The 24,435-nt window shown below is 40.3% G+C and overlaps 1 protein-coding gene across 8 annotated transcripts in view; it reads left to right on the plus strand.

The window, feature by feature from the left end:
- HIVEP1 (HIVEP zinc finger 1) overlaps window positions 1-24,435 on the plus strand; it is an 87,227-nt gene that overhangs the window by 54,216 nt on the left and 8,576 nt on the right. For all 8 annotated transcript variants that reach the window (XM_082234117.1, XM_082234121.1, XM_082234118.1 and 5 more), the window contains 5 exons: window positions 189-242; window positions 4,050-9,952; window positions 16,821-16,951; window positions 18,854-19,029; window positions 21,539-21,640. In XM_082234117.1, coding sequence (XP_082090243.1) covers window positions 189-242; window positions 4,050-9,952; window positions 16,821-16,951; window positions 18,854-19,029; window positions 21,539-21,640 — 6,366 coding nt within the window. The remainder of the gene's footprint in view (window positions 1-188; window positions 243-4,049; window positions 9,953-16,820; window positions 16,952-18,853; window positions 19,030-21,538; window positions 21,641-24,435) is intronic.

Below are 24,435 nucleotides of genomic sequence, written 5' to 3' on the forward strand. Positions count from 1 at the left end.
CGAACAGTGTTCGCATTGTATATGAGGGTGGGTAAACTGTTCCATAATGTTAAAAAGAGGGTGGTGGGGTGTTTTTGGGGGGGTTTTACAAGTGTTTATTCAACAAAGTGAGGGGAAGAAATTAAAACCATTTGTGATCAAAATATGTTTTCCCATCTTTTTTCTGATTTACTTTTTGTTTTCATTAGACAAAATTGAAGAAGCACAAAAAGAACTTAATGAAACAGAAGACTCACAGAAAGGTAAAACACACCACTGTTTCTCTTCCTGCAGCGTTTCTCCAGCAATCCCATAATAATAATAATAATGATAATGATAATGATATGCAAATAATACAGTGGTGCCCCGCAAGACGAAATTAATTCGTTCCGCAAGTTTTGTCGTCTAGCGAATTTTTCGTCTTGCGAATCACGAAATCCCATAGGAATGCATTGAAAATCAATTAATGCGTTCCTATGGTCAAAAAAAGTCCAAACAAAGCCAAATTTGGTACAACAACAGTTTATTAACTGCTCTTTAAAGTCACACATACTGTAAAGAGCAGTTCAAAAACTGAAGGGAAAATAAATTAACTTTATAAACAAAACATGTCTTTGTTTTTTGACAAAGGAAACAAAGTCGCGAGACGTTTTCGTCTTGCGAAGCAAGCCCATAGGTGAAATTCGTCTTGCGAGGCAAATCGAAAACGGAAAAACCTTTCGTCTAGCGAGTTTTTTGTCTTGCGAGGCATTCGTCTTGCGAGGTACCACTGTACTAATAATGAAAGACCATCATCAGCTCCCATTGCAGATACAGTACAGTGGCCAGCCATTCCTGACCATTGGACTTGTTGCCTGCGGCTGATGGGAATGTGAGCCCAACGACACCTGGAGGGGGCAACATGTTGACTAGCCCAGTCCGACCTCCTGTTCCCCACAGTAGCCAATCAGATGCCTCTCTTGTTCTTGTCCCCCAGAAATTGTTCAGGAGCAGAAGGTCTAAGAAGATGGGGATTTCACTTAGCTATAATGCCTAATAACTAACTGTGATAATTTTATCTTCCCTAAATTTCAAGCAGCTGTTGATGGTGCAATCTTATTACCTTATCCTCAAAGTATTCTTGCTAAATGGACTGAAATAACTTAGTTTAATAATTATTAAAGTTCTCTCCATATTTGCGTCATTTTAAACTTGCTTGGAATACTTTTAGCTGCTTGGAATATGTTGATGTTGTTACTACCATGTTCCTTACTGATTATTTTGTATTTCCATCATCGGCATCCAACAGTCTTGAAAACTTGGGCGTTGATTTGGAATTTAAATTTTGACCATTTTCATTCAAATGTCCTAAAAACCTGTTACTGGTAAATGATTGTCACAGGGATTTTTTTTTTTTTTTGGCGGAGCTCTGAAAGGGAAGGAAGCTAAGGCCTCCATCCTGAGGTCTCTGCATAAGGTTATTAGTGTTAATTGTGTATATGTCTCTTTAAAAACACACATACACCCAAATAAACCCTTTTGAGGCAGCTGCCAGAAAGGGCTCAATCTACAGCTTCGGGACTTTTAAATTTAAGACACACATTCTCCCCTGATTCCAAACATCTTGTAAGGGCCAGCATATATTGAATACTTGGTTATATGTCCCAGAGCACAAAAAGTGAAATCAGCCCTTAGTTTATGGTCTTTTACATTGCAAATTATTACCAGGTTTGAACACAAAATGTGCTCTCTGTATCTGACACTGGATTGCCTGGCTCTCACTGACACGGGTTGCATAAGGAAGTTCAATGTGATTTGCCAGCAGTATACAAGCCTTGCCTCCAAATACATATAACTTACAGCATTTTGTTAGTACTGAATAAAAATCCATCACCTAGAATAACTTATATTATTTTGCACTTTTAGTAGGGCACAACTGACATAAGCCTTAGCTACCTCTACATACAGCAATACCTTTATTTTAGTGCCACATTGACAGTGATGGCCCAGTAAAGATATCTCATACTTTAAAGGGTATCTAGATAATCAAAGCCTTTATTTTATATATCACTGGGTTTCTCCATGCATGAATATGTACTGTTGTCCATTTCTGCTAACCCAGATCATAGCTTAATTTTAAAAGCAATATAAATTCTAGAAGGTATCAGGTTCACCCAATGTAACTAGGCTACAGCAAGCTGGTTGTTCCTTCTGTCTCAATCAGGTTTCATTCATCCCATTCTGTTTCTTGTTGGGTGAATCTGTATATTGCTGCCCCACTTCAGTCTGTCCTCATTCCTTTGACTGCTCAACTTTACATGTTTTCTAGGCTGAAACATATTGTGGCTGAGGAAGAAGCATTGGGTTGTCCACAGTTGTATTCACTGTGGCCATGTCTTCCTGCAACTTGTTTGATATCCAGTCCCAGCTGCCTTTCCCCCATCTAAATTATGTGTCTTAGTCATTTCCATACCATTGACCTAGGATTCTAATTCAACATCATTGCTCTTAAATTCTTGTCTGAATGGAGAAGTTAATTTCTGCTGATGATTCTTGAAGAAAACATAACATTTGTAAGTGCATATGCTTTAAATCTCTCACTGTTGAAATCTACTCAGTAAATCAGTAACGGGTGCCAGACCCAGCAGAGCTGGGATTGTTTTGACAATAGAGAAGAAAACACACTGAGTGTTCTTAATTTAGCACTTAATCTTTCAAAGCTATTCTGACAATTCTGTCTTAAATATGAAGAAAGAATACATGAATACACTGATTTTTGCTGAGTACAACGTCTCAACAAAAGAAACTCTTCCATTCAAATGTTTTCAAGTGAATATTTTAAAGGTCTAGAGGCCAGAAGTGCAAATGACTTTTAGATATTTGCCTTCCCCACCTGACTCAAATGAAGACTTGGTTGCAGAATTATGTTTTGTATTCTCTTAGGAATGGGGAACATGTGGCTTTCCAAATATAGTTGAACACCAGCTCCCAGCAGTCACAGCCATCAAGGATGGTGGGAGTCCAGCAGCACTGGAGAACCACTGGTTCCCCATCTGTGCCGTAGTATTTCTTGTTGACGAAGTATTCCATTTGAATAGAGCAGCTTAGAAACAGTCCCATGTGCTGAAGGTGGGCCCATTAAGGCTGGACGATAACTGGTTTTCAACATCACAATATTTCACCAGTTAATCATTGTGATATATCAATATATCATGATGCCTGAAATAAGGATGGAACTGTGTAGAGGTGAACGGTTTCAACATTATGATATATCACCAGCTGAACTTTGTGATATATAACAATGTCCAAAATAAGGATGGAGCTATGTAAAGGCATTAGCTGGTTTCATGGTTTTTCACACCCACACCCACACACTTCATGATTCACAATATATCGACAGGTCAAAAATTATGAAACCAATATCTCAATATGGACTTCAAACCGTTTTTGGACAATCTTATCAATATATCATCAGCCTTAGGGCCTGTATAATAGATTTTGGAGGGGACCAAGGACCAGAGTGTCCAAACTGTGAACTAGTATCTATATTATTCACTCAAGATAGACCCACTGAAATCAATAAAGTTAATCATGAGTGAAAAGCATTGGTTTTAATGGAGTTACTCTTGAGCACACCCAGAGACAAGATGAGGAGGGAACATTGTTGGACCAAGATTCATCCTAATGAATTTCATTCATATTTAATGCAGTTAACTGAGCAAATGGTTTGTATAGTGGTAATGAAAACATGATGAAAATGGAATATAATTAATATGTACAAGAACTGAAATAAGTTTTGGAGGGGTCTCTGAAGCAAATTCTGTAAATTAAGAATGTACTTAAAACTAGTGTGGTTCAGTGAAATGCAGTATTAAATTCAAACTCGGCTCAGACTCACGAACTTTAGGTGCTCTTGAGCAAATTACTATCTTCTGCCTCAGTTCCTATATTGCTAAATGGAATGGCATTAAATAGGTAACAAGGTGTGGGTAAAGGTTGGGTAACATTTAATATGTTGAAAGTACCATGTAAATGATGCTGATAATATTTGCAGAATCACCATTTGGCTTTTATTTCTTTGTGTTTGACAGAAATCTCCAAGGCTGTTACAAGAGGGAGCACGGACACAGTTAAAGGTGTGAAACGTAAAAAGATTGTAACTGAGAATCACCTGACGAAAATACCAAAATCGCCTTTGAGAACTCCAGCTCGGGCAAAGCCTAAAGAAAAAGCAGAAGAGCCGTCTTCATTGTCTAACATCCTTCCTGATACTTCAGAGCTCCTAAAAGAAGTGCACAGTTTGGCAACGCAGAATGGGAAACAAAACAAACAAAATGAGGGGATGCTTAGCAGTGAGGTAGCTATTAAAACGTCCAAATCTGAGACTTCGGTGCACCCCAAATTGTCTCTGTTACCTCAATCCTTGGACTTGAATAAATGGCCAGTAGAAGACCACAGTTCATCCCAGTTAAACTTACCAGTGAAGAAGGGTTCCACTAGCTCAAGTGCAGCCAAGGCTGACAACAATGAATGTATTACTTTTGTTGATTGTAGTCATTCATCCTCATGTACAAATACTGCATTCGATGTCTTACTGAAAGCTATGGAGCCTGAGCTGAACACCTTAGCACAAGAGTGCCCTTTCAGTGGGATGCAAATCGAAAAACTGAGACCAAATAAAACTGCAAGCGCCTCTTCTTGTCTCACATCCAATACACTGAGTGTCCAAAGTCAAGCTGCTTTGCTGCAGCCAGAATTTGTAGCCGGATCTCAATTTCTTCCTTGCACTTCACAGACTGTGCATGTAGCAACATCAGGGAAGAGTGAACAAGCACAGATGCCCTCAGTTGATCACTCACAAGAGCAAGTTCTTGCTAAAGCTGGGCAACAAAACCAACAAATTGCTCCGTGTCAGAGCTTCACTAATTCTCTGGTGCAACAGCCGAACCTGGAAAATCTCAAACTCCAGAATATATACAGCCTAGCAGTAACCTCTTCAATAATGAGCCCCCAATCCTCTGTTACTCAGGCTTTTTCTCAAAACCAGCTAGTAGCAAAATCTCCGTTGTCAGTTCATCCCTCTAGCTCTACGACCCAATTATCTATAGCTCCCTTGTACAACTCAGCCCAGATAGCTTCAGTTGTCAGCCATGGTGTAGAACAAATATGTAACCTTCTAAAAGTCCAGAAGCCTAAAAAACTAGGGAAATATGTCTGTGAGTATTGTAATAGGGCTTGTGCCAAGCCCAGTGTTCTCCTGAAGCACATCCGCTCCCACACAGGAGAACGACCATATCCTTGTGAGACTTGTGGATTTTCATTTAAGACCAAAAGCAATCTGTATAAGCACAAGAAGTCTCATGCTCATGCTATCAAACTTGGACTTGTCCTCCAGCCAGATTCTAGTGGATTTCTCTCCCATGAATCTGACAAAGCACTTAGCATCCATTCAGATGCGGAAGAAAGTGGTGACAGTGATGATGAAGGCACAGCTGATGAAAGACAAGAAGACCAAGGATCATTAGAAATTGAACCTGTGCATGTAGTGAAAATACCTTCCAATTCTGACTCATTGCACAAAGGTAGTCCCATTTCTTTAAGAAATCCGGAATATATGCTGGGTGACTCCTCATTTCAGGACTCATCTGTGCAACCAAGGACAGCTTTACCCAAGGTGATTGTTTGCCCTGTTAATGTATCTCCTTTGAGATCAGATAGCCCCAAAGTAGCAGATCCCACCTCTACACTTTCTAAAACACAACAACAAGGGGACTTGAAAGTAACAAATGTGAAACCAAATTTAACACATGTGCTGGTAAATGAATCTGATGCTAAGCAACATCAGAAAACTGAAACAAGCGTTTCCGAGGAACAGCTTGGGACCCCTGTAGGGACAGCAATACATGCGCAACTACAAAGACAGCAGGCGACAGATTGTTCTCAGGATCAGCAAGTAAAATGTCTCTTGAGCCCCAGAAGTTTAGGTAGCACTGATTCAGGCTACTTTTCACGTTCAGAAAGTGCAGATCAGACCATGAGTCCACCAGCTCCATTTATGAAAGGATTGCCTCCTTCCGAAAAAGACTCAAGTAAAAGTTGTGTGCCACGAATGAGCACCACTGTGGCATCTGTTGTGCAAGCCATTTGTGCTGACAAGACCTTGCTTTCATCTGGCCAGATGAGACCACCTCTGGCCACAAAAATGCTTGAAGAACGCATTTCAAAGATAATATCTGATAATGAGGCTGTAGTGGATGACAAACAGTTGGATAGTGTGAAGCCACGGAGAACATCCCTTTCCAGAAGAGGTAGTATTGATTCCCCAAAATCCTACATTTTTAAAGACTCATTTCAGTTTGACCTAAAGCCTATGAGTAGAAGGACTAGCTCAAGCTCTGATATACCAAAGTCTCCTTTTACACCTACTGAGAAGTCAAAGCAGGTTTTTCTGCTTTCTGTACCAACTCTTGACTGTTTACCTATAACCAGAAGTAATTCTATGCCAACTACCAGTTATTCAGCTGTACCTACAAATGTAATACCTCCCCCTCACCCCCTACGTGGAAGTCAGTCATTTGATGATAAAATTGGCTCCTTGTATGATGATGTCTTTGTGCCAGGACCTGCTACTCCACAGCTCCAAGGCGGACACCCTCGCACCCTTGTTCGGCAAGCAGCAATAGAAGATTCTTCGGTCAGTGAAGGGCACACTTTTGGACAAACACGATCTGTAGACGAAAGTTATGGATGCAACACATCAAGTGAATTTTTAATGTCAAGAAGCAAATCATTTGTCCAAGGGTCAACTATGGATAAAAAAAAGTCACAGCAAGGCCGAGGGACAATGTTTGAGTGTGAGACTTGCAGAAACAGATATAGAAAACTGGAAAACTTTGAAAACCACAAAAAGTTCTATTGTTCAGAGTTACATGGACCAAAAACCAAGGCAGCTATACGAGATTCTGAGCACAAGACGGTCTTGAACAGTACACAACCCCAAATTCTTCACTATCGAGTTGCCACTTCAACCGGTGTCTGGGAGCAGACATCTCAGATAAGAAAAAGGAGGAAAATGAAAAGTGTGGGAGATGATGATGATGAACTGCAGACAAATGATGCAAGTAGTAGTTTGTCAAAGAGCATAGCTGGGTCAGAGTGTCAAAACAAACTCGGAAATACAATCAGTGTCTCCAAACACACTGCCACTGTTTTAGGTTCACGTAGTATTTCCCTGCAAAAACTGGCACAAGATGAGCTGGAGACTCATGGCGCAGAGCAGACTGTGGGGCCAAAGATGAGGTTGCATGGGGAGAAGCAGGCTGTTCCAGTGGCACCAGAAAAAAAAGAACTGAAAAGACAAGGGGCCGGGATTTCAGTAATTCAGCACACAAACTCCTTAAGCAGACCTAGTTCATTTGAAAAATCAGATTCATTTGAAAGGGTATCACCAGTTTCCCTTCAGGATGCTAACAAAGCTGTGAAGCTCCATTCCTTGAGTACCATTATAGCTCAAGAGGAGAAGCATTCTCTCCTGAGTGCCTCCCACCATCCTCAAGTAGCAGAAGCCTCAAGAGTTCAGCTGCATGAACGTCAAGTCACTTCTCATGAAAAGAGTGCACCAATGCAGCCACTAAGACTTGTTCGCCAGCATAACATCCAGGTTCCTGAAATACTGGTGACAGAGGAGCCTGATAGAGATCAGGAAAGCCAATGCAGTGATCAGGACAAGACAGAAAAATTTAACTGGCCGCAGCGTAGTGAAACCTTATCAAAGCTACCCACAGAAAAACTTCCACCCAAAAAGAAAAGAATTCGCTTGGCTGAAATGGAACATTCTTCTGCTGAGTCGAGCTTTGAATCTACGCTTTCTAGAAGTCTCAGTCGGGAGAGTAGCTTGTCTCGTGCATCTAGTTTCTCAACTTCTTTTGATAAAGATGATGTATCTAAGAACGAGAGTGCTTCCAAAGCAGAGCCTACAAATAAATCCTTGGAATTCCTTACAATTCCTACAAGTTCAAATACGCTTAGTGTGCCTGGTCCTCATTTCAGAGAAATGCGACGTGCTGCTTCTGAACAAATTAACTGCACCCAGCCGTCCATGGAAGTTGCCGATTACAGAAGCAAGTCATTTGACTGTGGAAGTGCAGTTCCATCCAAGCCTGCCTCACTTCTAGAGATATCTACTTCTAAACTGACTTCTGGCAGTGGACATGTACCTTTGTTAGAAAGGAGAAGGGGCCCCCTTGTAAGACAAATATCTTTAAATATTGCTCCAGAAAAGAATCAGCCTGATGTCATGTCAAGTGCTTCTTTTCAAATAAGTCCTGCAACAGATATTTCTTCAGTGTCCTTGCAGAGGTTGCAGGGCTCTGGGAAACCCGAGGAATTGTCTTCAAGTTCTCAGCACCCCCAGACTTACATCAAGCCTTTGCGTGAGTCGCAGTCAGTGAAGAGCAACAACTCTCTTAACCTGCCTTCTAGTGAACAGTCTTTAGGCTCTAGTTTACATCATCCTGGTCAGCAAGCTTCACTCAGTCAGTATTCCCAATCAGCTTTCAAGGGATCAGCACTTGGAACTCAGAAAAGCATGAGCATGGTTGCTGGTCAGCATAGTATGCAAGAAGACTGTTTTGCTCCCAAATATCAGCTTCAAGTTAAAGCATTGCACATAGGAAAGCAATATCCTTTAGGTCTTCCAGGTGCAGCTGGCACAGAGCAGACTGGGTCTTCATTAGAAATACATACTAAACTGAACGACAAAGTGTCCAAGCAATATGTTGCGCCACCCTTGCAACGAACTGCTCCCGATAATTGCAGCGGTGGGATGTGTCATGTTGCGCCCTTCATCCCTGTGCGCATTCACAGTAATATTCCATCGTACGGTTTGGCTGCTGTTGCACCCCTTCCTCAAATTTTGGTAACACGGGATCAGGTAAACCAGTCTCTCTGTCAAATAAACACTGCATCAGTGCCAACAGTCAAAGATCAAACTCAGCTGCCAAAATCCCACAAAGATCATCTGAGGTGTTTGCCAAGTTCGCAGCCAGCATCTGTGTTTGAAAATCTGATTTGTGGGACGGAAAGCAAAAATTCAGCTTCCCTGGGGTCCTCAAATATGATTCAGAAAGTGCCAGTTGGTGGACTTTTCCCTCAGCAGGAAGCCACAGCCTCAAGTAAGCGCATGCTCTCGCCAGCCAATAGTTTAGACATTGCCATGGAAAAACACCAGAAGCGTGTTAAAGATGAAAGTGGAGCTGCTTGCACTACAGGTGCTGTGTCACTGCATCCTTTGACCGTAAAGGCTGGCGAACCTAACAAGCAAAAAAAGCCACTCTTAGTGCGGCAGATCTGCACAGTTGAGCCCCTAGAAGGTTTCTCATTAGATCAAGATGATAAAAGCACTGGAGCTGGTAATTCGTCAGATCTTCTGCTGCCTGGTTCAGCTGAATCTGCTCAGTGTGGGGCTTCTTCACTCATAAAGGAGCCTTTAGAATATGATAACCCATCGATCTCTGAAACTGGAAGGTTTGCAGTCAGAAAGTCAGCTGAATCTACTTCACTAAATATTCAGACTTCCTTTCTAAAGGTTCCAGATAACAGTCAAGAGAGGATGTCCCCAGAAGTGAATGATGATAAGCAGTCCAGTGTTTTGAGCCAAGCAAAATCTGGAGCCGCTTTGTCCGCCGTGAATGCGGATGATATACAGCGATTATCTTTTCCAAGCCTAAAGACTACAACAAACTTTACATGGTGTTACTTGTTAAAAAGGAAGCCTGTGCACCTGTTGCAAAATGACCAAAAGACTTCAGTTTATTCTTCTTGGTCTGTCAGTCCTGACAATCCCAATCCACTTGGTTTGCCGACAAAACTTGCTCTTTCCCTTCTGAATTCAAAACAGAAAGCTGGAAAACCATCTTATACTCTAGCAATAAGTACCAACTTCAGATCTGACATACTGGTCTACTCAAGCAAGTGGAAGAACAACTTACTTAAGGTACTATGCATAAAACATATTTATTTTAAGAGGGGGAATTCAAGTGTTTATACTAAAGTATTTATGTAAGCTCTTAAAAATGAGGATAACTTATTTGCATTTGGGAGGAAAACTCGTTGAACTCTGTTGGTGCATTGTTAATACTGCTTTATTGCATCACTATATAAATGTTGAGCTATCTTTACCTACCTAAAATTTTAGAGGTTTATCACATCTCATGAAAGCCATATCCTAATTTTAAAAATTGTGCAGAAAGCCAGGTGCTTCTGCAAAGAGCTTTTGGATATTGTTTGGACACTTGAAATTCCCAAAAGAGCTAATATTATTCTTTAAAATGCCTCTATTGAATTTCATGGAATGTAAAGTTAAGGTGTCTCATACTTCTTCACAGCTCATTTCCCCACAGGGCAAGGCCTACACACAGTGACACATAACTGAGATCCTTTAGGAATAGCAGTGTTCTGTCGTGTCAGAACTGCAGAGGAGTTTTCTGTATGAACACTTCATTGGGGTCAAGAGGTTTAGCTACATGAACCTCAGAGAAGAGGAAAGTTTTAGTTGCACTAAAATGCAATAGGCATTTTGTGCATATAGCTTAAACAAGATTGACTTTCTGCTTTGTCATGAGTCTGTGAAACAAAAAGCATGCATGGGCTGCTTTTCTTTAAAATATTTTATTATTGGGGCTTAATGAAGCTTACATCTTATTATAGTACTGTGCTGCGTTGGCTTGAAGAAAAATTGTATAAAGAGAGAAGATTTTTTGGGGAGTTGTATTATTGAATAGAATTTATTTTACAGAGAAATGTGGGCATTAATTTCGAAGCTGGTAGAATAGATGAATGGAAATCCCTGCCTGATCCTAAAAAAAACCAAAGTTGGATTTTTAGGTTTTGAAAACTAGTGGGACAGTGAAATCCCTTTCTGCATTCATCCACTTGTGCTCACAGAAGAAATTCCTGCATCCAATGATCCCCATCCATCCTTTTATATTTACTTCATCCCAATATCTAATATTCCAATAACTGTATTTACATCATGTAATCTGTCACTTGTGGAACTTTCATTGAATAAGCCTCTCTTCTGCGCTCATGTTTCTGCGCTCATGTTATTTTCTGACCCAGTCTAATACTTCACCTGCAGATCTTACAACATGAGGAGTAGCATCTAAAACTATGTATTTCCTTGTAGTAGGATGTGCCATTTAGGGATTTTGAAGGAATGACCAGACCTCACACAAGGTCTAGAAGCCCAGAAATGCTCTACAAATGCAATAGGAAATTCATGTTGTACATTTTGAGCATTTATTGACTTGGAAAAGATTAGGGCAGGCCCTGCATACACAAAGCTCTAGATGTTCACCAGAGTACAAGAGCCGGTGAATCTTAGCTGTAAAACACAGTTATTGATAATTGGTGTCATTAGTTCATTTTCTAGTGCAAGTCTGAAAATGGAAGAAGAGAATTTAAGCTCTCCTTCAAATAAATCTATAAAGGATGCTGTTTTGCAGCTGCTCTAAATAGAGAAAAACCTCCTTTCAGAAACTACCTGCAGTTTTTCTGCCAGGGCCATATGCTGTATCTATGAATGTGGGCCTTTGTTGTATTTCACTATCAGAGGAACATTTTTTTTACAGGTTTGGGTGGAATATGCCAAATTTCTCACTAGCTATGTTTTACATATAGCTGGGATGACAAAGTTTCACTTGTACTGCTACTATCAAGCAGCTGAAACTAGAAGCTATCAGTTAATATTAACGTGTGAGCTTCGAAATAAAGAGATGCGAAAAAATAATTGTAAGATTCTTTTGTCTTCCATTTTCAAAGCTTCATATTTGTAAGATATTTTCAACATCCCTAAAGGGTAGAAACTTGTCTAACTAAAAGCAGGTGCATTTAAGATTCTAAACAGAGATTTTCAAGTAGATTCCACCTAAACATTAGTAAGAACTTCCTGACAGTAAGAGCTGTTCGACAGTGGAATTTGCTGCCAAGGAGTGTGGTGGAGTCTCCTTCTTTGGAGGTCTTTAAGCAGAGGCTTGACAACCATATGTCAGGAGTGCTCTGATGGTGTTTCCTGCTTGGCAGGGGGTTGGACTCGATGGCCCTTGTGGTCTCTTCCAACTCTATGATTCTATGATTCTAAGTACACATCCAACATAAATTTCCCTTACCTCAGAAAAAAAGTGTGGTAGTCTGATGCATATGAACAGCAGCGAAGCTTTCCAGATCTTACATCTGACTATGCACATTTAAAGACTGTGCATCTGTTGTCATTGCAACTATTTAAGGGTTTTTCAGAATGCAAACAGGGAAATTTTTAGCATTGTAACCAGTTATAAAGTATAGCTATGGACCATGAATGCAGAAGAGAATTTGGGGAAAATCTTAATTTTGTATTCAGAGCTTGTTCAGACATAATCTTTGAGTAAGAGATCAGGAGTTACCTTTTCTCACGCTTTAGCTACAGTAGTAGATAGGTAGCCGTGTTGGTCTGTCATAGTCAAAATAAAAAAAATTCCTTCCAGTAGCACCTTAAAGACCAACTAAGTTAGTTCTTGGTATGAGCTTTCGTGTGCATGCACACTTCTTCAGATACACTGAAACAGAAGTTGCCAGATCCTTCTATATAGTGAGAAGGTGGGGAGGGGTGTTACTCAGAAGGGTGGTGGGAATGGGAGATAGGCAGATAGCTGAGAGAGCCTGTTGACGACTCTTAACGACTGTAATAGGTCTTACAGGAAAAGGCAAGGGGTGAAAAGGTGAGAAATGGTTTAGTCATGTATAGTGAGATAAGAATCCAATGTCTTTGTTCAGCCCAGGTCTTTCCATGGTTTTAAGTTTGGTAATGAGTTGTAATTCAGCAGCTTCTCTTTCCAGTCTATTTCTGAAATTCCTTTGTAGTAAAACAGCTACTTTGAGATCTTGTATAGAATGTCCTGGGAGACTGAAGTGTTCTCCTGCTGGTTTCTCTGTTTTGTGATTCTTGATGTCAGATTTATGTCCGTTTATTCTTTGGCATAAGGTTTGGCCTGTTTGTCCAATATAGAGAGCTGAAGGACACTGTTGGCATTTGATGGCATACACAATGTTAGACGATGAGCAATTAAATAGTCCCGAGAAGGTATGTGTGATGTTGTTGGGGCCAGTAATGGTGTTGTCCGGGTGTATGTGGCAGCAAAGTTGGCATCTGGGTTTATTGCAGGCTCTGGTGCCAGTGTCTGTGTTAAGTCTGGTTGTAGTATTATTGTGGGTTAGGAGTTGTTTAAGATTGGGTGGCTGTCTGTAGGCAATGAAAGGTCTTCCTCCCAGAGCTTGAGAAAGAGAACTGTCATTGTCCAGGAGAGGTTGTAGATCTCTGATGATGCGTTGTACTGTTTTAACTTGGGAGCTGTATGTGATGACTAGAGGTGTTCTGTTATTTTCTTTTTTGGGTCTGTCTTGCAGCAAGTTCTCTCTGGGTATCAGTCTGGCTCTGTTGATCTGTTGTCTAACTTCATCTGCTGGGTATTTTAGTTCTGAGAAGGTTTGCTGTAGATCTCTTAGGTGAGAGTCTCTGTCTGTAGAATTGAATTGTAGACCTATTACAGTCGTTAAGAGTCGTCAACAGGCTCTCTCAGCTATCTGCCTATCTCCCATTCCCACCACCCTTCTGAGTAACACCCCTCCCCACCTTCTCACTATATAGAAGGATCTGGCAACTTCTGTTTCAGTGTATCTGAAGAAGTGTGCATGCACTCGTAAGCTCATACCAAGAACTAACTTAGTTGGTCTTTAAGGTGCTACAGGAAGGAATTTGCTTTAGCTACAGTTTTGGATATGTTGGAGCCAATGTTAGCTAAAGCGAAGATTAAGTTCCTCACTTACAAGGTCCTTAACCTGCTTCAATCCTTGTTAAGCAAAAAAAACCTGGCTTCATTTGTTCATTTAATTTTTGTCCCATTCACAGTATTTAAGAGATGAGGAAGGAGTATAACCACCTCTGTATTGGCCTGAAAAGTTATCAGCTATTGATGCTCAAGACAAATTTATTTGAGATGTGGAATAGTTGACCAAAAAAGCCAGCGTAACACACTTGCAGCCTGGTCATGTAACCCCTAAAAATATTTGTCCCGATTACTTGAATCTTAACAAGGTGGTGTAAAAATGAACATTACTGGTGATTTACACGAACAGTTCATTTTTGTGATGTTTCATTTTCTGAAACCATGTGTAAGTCTCAGTGTTTTTATGTTTATGTAGTGTTTTAAGTTTATGTATTGTTGCATGAAATTTCCTGTATTGGTTGGTATAGTCCAACAGTGGAGAACCTCAGGCCCATGGGGATCCTAATATAATCCACAAGACCATTTCCCCCAAACCTGATGTCATATGTGACATCAGCTATGCAGCAGCAAAAAGAGCATGTTCCTAGTTGATGTTCACAGCTAGCCCCATGAGTATAAGTCATACCATTGAAATATACAACATGTACAGTATGGCTAGCACTTAATGTCTAATTCACTGCAAGGCATCAAAAGTTTGTGTTCTACATTGACTTGAGGTTTATGCTTCCTGTGATCTTTCTGCTATCTGTTCAGAAGATGGAAATCCATGATGACCTATTCTGCTGAATCCAACAAACCAGGATTTCTTGTCTACATTGTCACTAGATGTCTCATAAACAGTTTTGTGATGCTGGATGCAGAGCAGGTCCATGGGGAGATAGCCAGTGTTACTGATATTCAGACTAGACCCATTGAAATAAATGGATTTACGTTACTTGTCTATTAATTTCAACAGGTTTGTTGAATGACAAATAATTGGCCATTTTACAGTCATGGAGGGATTATAAGGATTAGTTTTCAGTTGATAAATGCTTGTCAGTGTAGAGTTTGTCCAGTACTAAGAGAAATGGGGGAGGCGTCAATCAAGGAGAATGCTATGTGGTTGCCACCTAGTGGCCACAAGGCAAAAATGGAACCTATTTAAGTCATCCAAGATCCTTATCCATTATAATAACCATCAAGAACTTCATATGGCAAAGCATCACAAGACAAAGTAGGTCCTTTGTGGGCATTATAAGGAATAAGGAGCATGGAGGACTTAAACAGGTTCCAATTCTTCTCAAGAATCACTTTTAGCCCACCAAATGCCTACTGGATCAAAACACTCCAATAGTTTGCATCAAGGTCACTGGCCTTAGCAGGGGGAGAAAACTATTCACAACTAGAATGTAAAGAGTTAGCAGTGTTTTCTGCTGAAAAGAAATCCCATTCGTATCTAGATCACAGGTGTTTTGTCATACAATCTGATCATAAACCTCTTCAGGGTCTGCAGGGAGAGAACAAGCCAGTGCTGCCTGCTAGAATCCTGAGATGGGCTTGACGTGGCCTGCATAGGACTACAAATTTGAATATAAGCCAGGTCAAGCCCTGGATAATGCTGATCCCCTTAGCAGATTTCCACTGCCAGATAGATCAAAGCCAGTACCTCAGCCTGCTGAAACTGTTTTTCTTATTGAACTGCTATCCACATGCCTGATCGATCCCGCAAAGATTAAATGGGTGACTGACCAAGATTCTCTGTTATTTAGAGGGTGAAGATAATTAATGGATGGATTGCGGGGGGGGGGGGAGAGCACATTTTAACACCCTAACTATCATCGTAGGGAGTCATTGGCTATCCAGGATGGATGAATATTATTGGGTTCGCAGGTGGTTGTACTACCAGTACTATGCAATTTCTGCTGTGCTGAATTTGTTGTATGAAGTCCATCCTGGCATTGTTTGAAGAGAGTAGCATGTAGTTTATGTGTGGTGGCCAGAAATAGACCAGCAGATTGAGACAGGAGTACAGTGGTGCTTGTCAATCTATCTGTCATGCTCCTTCAAAAGCACCCTTACACCCAAGGGAGTGATAATAATGGCCTTGGGCAAGACTTCACATTGATTATGCCAGTCCACAGCCACTGCATCAGATCGTACAACTGTTTCAGGTGTGTCTCTGTGACACACTTGGAGATAGAACATCTGGATGAGCCAGAAACACTCAAAGTTATACTGTGCCATTCAGACAGGATACCCAAGCCGAGGGAGAGGTTGCATTTATAAAAACAAGGGAATTTGTGGGTTTAGACCAATGCCTCCTATTTAGGAAATTATTTTTTTGTGTTCTGTTTTCCCCACTGCCTTCTGTATTCTTACTGCCAATATATAGATTACAGTATATGTTGACAGTATAAACAAAAGGGGAAGGAGTGTAAGATACCTTTATGTGGTTGCTACCTAGTAGCCCCAATTCAAATGTGTTTCTTGAGGAGGGTTGAAACTGAGCATGTTCAGGGGGTGTGTCCTTGGGAGTGGTTCCAAGATAGATACTAGACTGAAAAATCTAGAACTGTAAAACAGACTGAAAGCTGCAGAACAAACTGTTTTTGTTTTTTTATTTGTATAGCCTAAATGCAGTATATTAATACAGTATACTTTCTAATACAACTGGTATGCTAATTTTCTCTGGCAGTAGATATAAGCTTAAAAAACTGCATTGGGGAATCTCTTCCTCTCCCCCCCCCACCCCGTATCTCCTAAATCATGTACAGATGGCTACTTCTGGGCAAAAACATACACACATGTTCTTTCAAGTATATAACCATATAAACATTTTTGTAATTACTTTCTCTTCCTGTTCTCCCTCTATTGAGCATATTGAATTGGGTGTAGCAATTGTCACAAAAATAAAACTTAGTTGTATTGTCAACACATAAACAACTGTGCCTGAAAATGGTAATCTTCAACTCCTATTTTGCCAGATACTCACTAGCAATACTAGTTCAGTAGATACCTTAATCTGCTTATAATAAGAAATGTAACAATTTACATTTTTTTCAGCGGGCATTAGTTAAACAAAAGGCAGCAAGGGAATTCAGCAATAAAGAAAACTCTGAAATAAGCACTGGTCAAGATAATGATAATTCCTTAGCCAAAAGTGAGCCAAGAAGAGTGAAAATATTTGATGGAGGGTAAGTATCCCCCCTAAAAGTAATGCAATATTTTATTAATATTTTGTTTGGAAGTCATTATCTCCTGGTAGCTCAGGAGAAAAAGGTGTTATTGTGAACCTGATTAGATCGTGATCCAGATTCTAGTCATACAAACAACCAAAATGGTTTGGTATGTTCAAAATTGCTTGCTCCACAGTATTCCCTGCCTCCCATCCATATAGCTATTTTTCTCTCCTGGTGTTTTAACACTTAATTCTTCAAACTGATTTTTTAGTGAGCTTGGAGTCAAATATCCCAAATGGAAACCAAAACACAAAGAGCCTTAGTTCTGAACAACTAATTTCCTACAAATATTTACCAGGTGAAACCAGTTCATCACTGCTTGCCTGGTAGGCCATAGGTGATATGGAACAAAACAGTAAGTTGCCATCTGTAGTCTGAGCCTTGGTTGCCCTGATTTATAAACTCGTTCGAGACAGAGACAGAGGGTGTGTTGTCCTGTTGGTTCTCCTTGACCTCTCAGTGGCTTTTGATGGTATTGACAGTGGTGTTCTTCTGCACCGACTTGGAGGTGGTGGTTGGAGGAACATGCAGCTCCCACCATCAGAACACTCAATATCTGCACATTCCATTAACTGAACATAAAGAATGGTGCCCAAACGTTGCTACATGCATGGCTGATTCAGATATCCAAACAACCAGAGTTTTCCCCCTTCCTTACTTGTTTGTGCTTCACTGGTCAATGGCAACTATTTTCAAGCAGAAACCACGGAGAGAAGGATGTGGGAGAGAGAACAAGACACATCAAGGAATAGGAGAGATCAGGCAAATACGTTTTCCCCTCTTTTTGCTGGTTGGCTGCAGCCATTTTAGGACAAAACCATGGTGGGGGAGTGGAGAGAGATCATGGATTAGAAATATTCCCATTGGAAAATACAGTGGTACCTCGGGTTACATACGCTTCAGGTTACATACGCTTCAGGTTACAGACTCCGCTAACCCAGAAATAGTACCTCGGGTTAAGAACTTTGCTTCAGGATGAGCACAGAAATTGTGCTCTGGCGGCAGCAGGAGGCCCCATTAGCTAAAGTGGTGCTTCAGGTTAAGAACAGTTTCAGGTTAAGAATGGACCTCCGGAACAAATTAAGTACTTAACCCGAGGTACCACTGTAATGGAAATTGTCAGCTTGTTTTGTGAATGCTCACCTAATGAACAATTTCCTGGGAGCGCATTGTGATTAGAAAACAGGACCTGCAAACCATAACTGTGGTTTCTGCTCTTACCAGGATCTCTACCAGAAACTAGTACTAGGATATTGTTGCTCGGCTTTTAGAATGTGTGATTTCACGTGGGTCTGTTCAGCTACCTGTGCTAGTTAACATCTATATAAAACCTCTGGGAGCTGCCATCCAGGGATTTGGAGGATAGGGCCATCAAAACATTGATGATATGTGGCTCTCTCTCTCCATTCTATTGGAATCAGAAGAGGCTGTTAAGGTGTTGGACTGTCTGTAGCATGGGTAGGCAAACTGAGGCCCGGAGGCTGGATCCGGCCCAATCGCCTTCTAAATCCAGCCCACGGATGGTCTGGGAATCAGCATGTTTTTACATGAGTAGAATGTGTCCTTTTATTTAAAATGCATCTCTGGGTTATTTGTGGGGCATAGGAATTTGTTCATTCCCCCCCAAAAAATATATATATATAGTCCGGCCCCCCACAAGGTCTGAGAGACAGTGGACCGGCCCCCTGCTGAAAAACCTTGCTGACTCCTGGTCTGTAGGCTCTGAAGGGCTGAATCCTGTTAAGACAGAAGTGCTGTGGGTGGGTAGTTCCTGTGTGCTGGAATTAGGTGTGCGACCTGTCCTGACCTGTAATGCACTGTTGTTTGCAATAGTTTGGTATGTTTTGATTAAATTAGATACAAGTCAAATGAAGAATATGTCTATGTTCGTGGGAGAGGGAGAGGAAAATATATATGTGAAGAATGTGGAATACGCTGTAAAAAGCCCAGTATGTTGAAGAAACATATTCGCACGCACACAGACGTCCGTCCCTATCACTGCAACTATTGCAATTTTTCCTTCAAAACTAAAGGTAAGTGAGCTTGTCATGACTCACAGATTTTCTTTTTCAACCTGCTGACAATTGCTTTTCCAATAAGCGTGTTGGAAGTATGAAATAAAGCTGTGGGAACTTAAACAAATTGCAAAAATAAAAGGAGAGCTGGGTTGGCTTATAAGAAATATTCCAAAACCTAGAGCAAGGGCAATATCCTTTTTAGACCAGATAAAATGTAACACTTTCAAATGCAAGCTTTCAAGTTCTCCAGAACTCTTCATTAGATCAGATTGGGCAAGGTGGGAGGTAGGACGGGGTGGGGAATGAGCAGTCAAAAGCCCCTTTGCAGGGAAGGTGGTAGATGCATACATTACATCCCGCAGGAAAGCATTTTAACATTTTCCACCTTTGAGTTTCATACTGGTGTGAATTTGACTGACTTCCCTTTTCCGTCCTGACTGATGATGCCTTGCCCAAGTACCCAGATAGTTATGAGGCCGATGAAGGCTGTGAAGTTTGCATGACCAATTGTTGGGACAAGGATGTGTCCCAGAAGAGAAAATGTTTTTCTTTTTCAAGGACACATTGTGTTTTAATTGGCAGCATGTACAGCTGCTAAGCAGACATACCTTCACAACTGGTTTTGAGATACCATTTTTATGCAAATAGGTTCAGATTCTAGATTTGTCACATACTCATTATTTCAGGCTTGGAAAAGCCACTGTTTACCTTGTTTCTTAGTTTTCATTGAACTGACCTTACTAAGATGTTTATAAATAAAAGCTCATGAATATTGTACAACTCTTCTGCATACTAGGAACTCAGTATTAAATCATTCTGCCTTTACTCATGGATTATCCTGTGAGCAGATTTAGCGGGCACTGGTGTTAATGGCATGCTTGTGTGCATATGCTCAACTATAAGCCTAAATATTAAAAAATTAATTAAAATGATTTAATTTTGATGAAATAGATATTAGGGCTTCAACATAATGACGTTTTGCTCATGTCAATATTAATAATAAAGATTGGCATATATGTAACATAAATATAATCTGTACATTTCATACGATTGTAGATTAATATGCATTCCATATCACTGTAAGATTTGTTCTTAGAATTATTACACTGCCATTCTCAGTAGAATCTAATGAAACTATTCCAAAAGAGAAGTGGCACAAAAATGGTTTGTATGTAGCCTTCACTGCCTTCCTTTACTAGCTTCCTGGTTAAATTCTGGCCAAGCTCAAACTTACTATGTTTATGTATGTACTTAACAAAATGGACGTTGCAGCCGTCGGGCAAAAGTCATTTTCTGACTTTCTGAACAATACTGTCATTCATTGTTAAGTCACCAAACAAGATATCAAATATATTAAATCTTTGAGAGCTTCTATTTGTATCCATGGGAGAAACAAGAAGAAGAAGAGTTTGGATTTGATATCCCGCCTTTCACTCCCCTTCAGGAGTCTCAAAGCGGCTAACATTCTCCTTTCCCTTCCTCCCCCACAACAAACACTCTGTGAGGTGAGTGGGGCTGAGAGACTTCACAGAAGTGTGACTAGCCCAAGGTCACCCAGCAGCTGCATGTGGAGGAGCGGAGACGCGAACCCGGTTTCCCAGATTACGTGACTACCGCTCTTAACCACTACACCACACTGACACACCATTACATCAGTTCTTACCACATCCATCTTCTGCCATTTTAGTATATGTTCATTCAACAGCAGCATGTCAGAAGAGAAAATGCCTAGCAAGTACCGGTATTTTACCACTATTAGTCTCTTAGATCATTGTGAACTCTTACAATGTTGTCTTTTGTTGAAAATAGCAGAACATCTGTTGAAGCTATTTTTTAATGCAAATTGGAACTTGTTTTCCTAAATTATATTACATCATGAAACTCCTCATTTAAAAAAGAAGAGTTAATACATCGTTCTTAGGAATGAATACAATAGTTTGACCAGGCAACATTCTCTGATATAGCCTTCAATGTTAAGACATGTTGTCTACCACTGCACTTAGTTCCATCTTCAAAGCTGAGCTGAATCTAAATTAACTTTATTTAAAAGCCAAAGGGTTGAAACCAACGAAGTCATTGCACAAGCAGGTCTTCCACTGACACAATGGAACTTCCCCTCCTCGCACTCTCCCCCATCTGCTCCAGAGGGTTGGGGGGGGACCCTGAACAGATTTGGGGGTTGCAGGGCCACCCAGGAGGAGGAGAGAGAAGGGAATTTCCACCACATGAGTGGAAATTGTTCTGCCCATACAATAACTTAGTTGGATACAACCCAAGGCCATTTTTTATTCTCCCAAGTTTTCAAATGCATTTTATGATTTTTAACATGCTATTATATATTTTGTGTGTATAAACTATGTTTATAGTGACTGCTCTGGAAGCTTTGTAAAAGCTTTGTGTTAACCTTTTAAATAAAAGAATAGATAAATAATGGCCCAAGTGTCATTGGCTGCAGAGAGTGACATGCTGAATGTTACGGTCATGTGGTTTTGGTAAAAATATGCATTGTTTGTTTTTTCTTAAGGAAACTTGACAAAACATATGAAGTCCAAGGCACATAGCAAAAAATGCATGGATCTGGGAGTCTCAGTAGGATCAATAGATGATCAGGATGTAGAAGAATACGGTAAAAAAAATCAATTTTTTATATTTAGAACTTTTCATGTATTTGCTTTTCTTTTCTAAATATTTTCCTTCCTCTGTTCAAACCTTTTATTAGATTGCTTTCACAGAACAGGCCCTATCAGTTATCACTCACCTACTAACTTTCCCTGTATGATAAGGTTCTAGAAGATATTTGGGATCCCACTGTCCCCTCAGTCCCTATTCACATATACTGTAGTGTCGGTTCCAGGAGATCCTACATATATACGCGTATGAGATTCCTCTGAAGCCAGATCTCATTTGAATCACAACAGAACTCATGTTCATTATCTCTCAATTCAGCCAATATATTCTACACTTAATAATGTCGCCATGTACAGAGATTCAAAGGGAAGGGAGTAGAATTAACATCTGAACAGATCCTATGCATTTCACTTACTGTTCAGTTATTGGAGCAGATACAAATGGATCGTGTCCCCACAACATATTAGAGGGACTATGCACTATGGAATATGTGTATCAATTGGCTCCTTATACTGGGCCTCAGCCTTTTAGTGCCAGTAGTCTGATTACATCCATGTAAAAAGTCTAGAGGAATACATTAGCCAAATTTGCAGATAATTGTCTTATTTATTCACAAGCCCCAAATAAGGTGGTGGAATTCTCAGTTAACAGAATTGAATGGGCTTAGCTGTTTCTGGCTGCAGATTTGTTTGCTTTTAGGAGATGGAGAGGAGGGCGGGGATACTGATTTGTGGGTCTGTTTTGTGGGTTTGTTGTTGTTTTTTTAACTTCCCTGCTAGTAAAGAACTAGCATAGAAAGGATAAGTCTCAATCTCCAAGGTAGTAGATTTTCTTTCTTTCTTAGGGGAGCATTCAAAAATTGCATTGTCCACCTCAGGTCTTGAGTTGTATGGTCTACTCTTCCACTTCATGTAGACCAAGCACTCTTCATCTGCAATGATTTCTGTAGGATTTACTGTGCACTGAATTTTGATTGGAGAACTGGCACAATCCCCAGAATGCTGGAGAAGAATAGAGTATGTAAGAGGATACATGTCGCACCACATTTTTGTTTGGGTGGCACAGTTCCTATCTGTGAAAAATGCATTCTAATTCATTCAAATTTATATTGTCATAACGATGGGGTATGAACATCAAAATTATTACATGGTTGTAATAAAAGATGCTCATTATTTTGCTGACCTTTTTGAAATTCAATAAATAAAATAAGGACATTAAAATTAGGTTTGCATTCTAAACCAACTTTCAACCAAGGTATGGCTTAGCACAATTTGTAAATGTTTAGGCCTCCAAGGTGGAGACTTTGACCACTCTGTTCTTCCTTAGCTGTCTTGCTATTGCACCGTGCTGAGATAAGCCATGCCTTGGTTTAGCGTGTTATCTGAATCCAGGCTTGTGGTTTAGGCCTCCCCAAGAACAAACCATGGGTACAGTGTGTAGTCAGTTTGGTGCGTGCTTTTGTCAGTATGATATATGATACCTTTGCTTCTGTTCTGGGGGATATCCCCCCCCCCAAAGTATTTTTCTGATTTGTGTCAAATGGTTTATTGTGGAGTGGTGTATGTTATTTGAAAGAGGTAGAAGGGGTAAAAAATTAATGTACTTGGTCTTTCTTGGCAGCCAATAGCAGAGTACTATGAATTGATGTGAATTCTGTTCTTAAAGATGTAGGAGAGGTGTACTCTCAATTGGCATAACTTCTTAGTGCACTCAGCAATTTTTACCTTTTTACAGTGCAAATTGAACTTTGTTTTATTGATAGAAGTAATAGGGCAACAGTCATGCTTTGTAATTTGACAATTAATTTATGGGCCCTTCAATTACGAGGTCCAGCACAAATAAGGCAGCAACAATAGCAGGTAACTGGGAGGGAGGAGTGTGTGTGTGAAATGGAGAACTCAGAGAGGAAGAGAGGGTACAGCACAATAGATCAGGCAGTGAAAGAGGAGACACCCAACGGATGATGGATACTCCTATGCTCAAGAACAGCAATACATTGTTTACATTAATGTTTGTCACTTTCAACATTTTTCTCAGATTCCCAGGTTGCAGACAAAAAGGTGAAGGGCCATAAAATAATACTTTCCATATATTTTAAAACTTCCATTGGCCAATTGGATTTCTGCTGTATTGGTCATTAGGCATTATTATTATTATTATTTATTTATTTATTTATTTATTTTTAGCTTTAGAAATTGTAAATGTCAAATGATACTGTACTCCACTTTATGCAGTAGACAGTTGTGCTACAGAACTATGAGACTGCTGTTTAACTCTCCATATCTTTTTTAATGGTTTGGGGACTTCCTGTGAGATTTGGCGGGAAATACCTGTGCATGTATCCTGTTGTATCCCAAGGTGTCAGGTGCAAGCAGCTGTTCCTCCTTGGCTACAGTGTCACCACGATACCTGTACAGTGGTACCTTGGGTTACATACGCTTCAGGTTACATAAGCTTCAGGTAACACATTCCGCTAACCCAGAAATAGTGCTTCAGGTTAAGAACTTTGCTTCAGGATAAGAACAGAAATTGGGCTCCTGTGGCACGGCAGCAGCAGGAAGCCCCATTAGCTAAAGTGGTGCTTCAGGTTAAGAACAGTTTCAGGTTAAGAACGGACCTCCGGAACGAATTAAGTACTTAAACCGAGGTACCACTGTAGTTTAAAACAAGTGGACAAACCATAGAAGCAGTGCATTCTGAAAAGTATCCCACTAGGCACTTTCATGACTCCGCAAGGAGACCTCTACCTTAAAGGAAAAAAATACTAGCTTCCTTCTCAAGTTTGCTGTGTTA

The sequence above is a fragment of the Podarcis vaucheri genome (genome assembly GCF_965113315.1).
Source record: "Podarcis vaucheri genome assembly, chromosome: 8".
NCBI lineage: Eukaryota > Metazoa > Chordata > Lepidosauria > Squamata > Lacertidae > Podarcis > Podarcis vaucheri.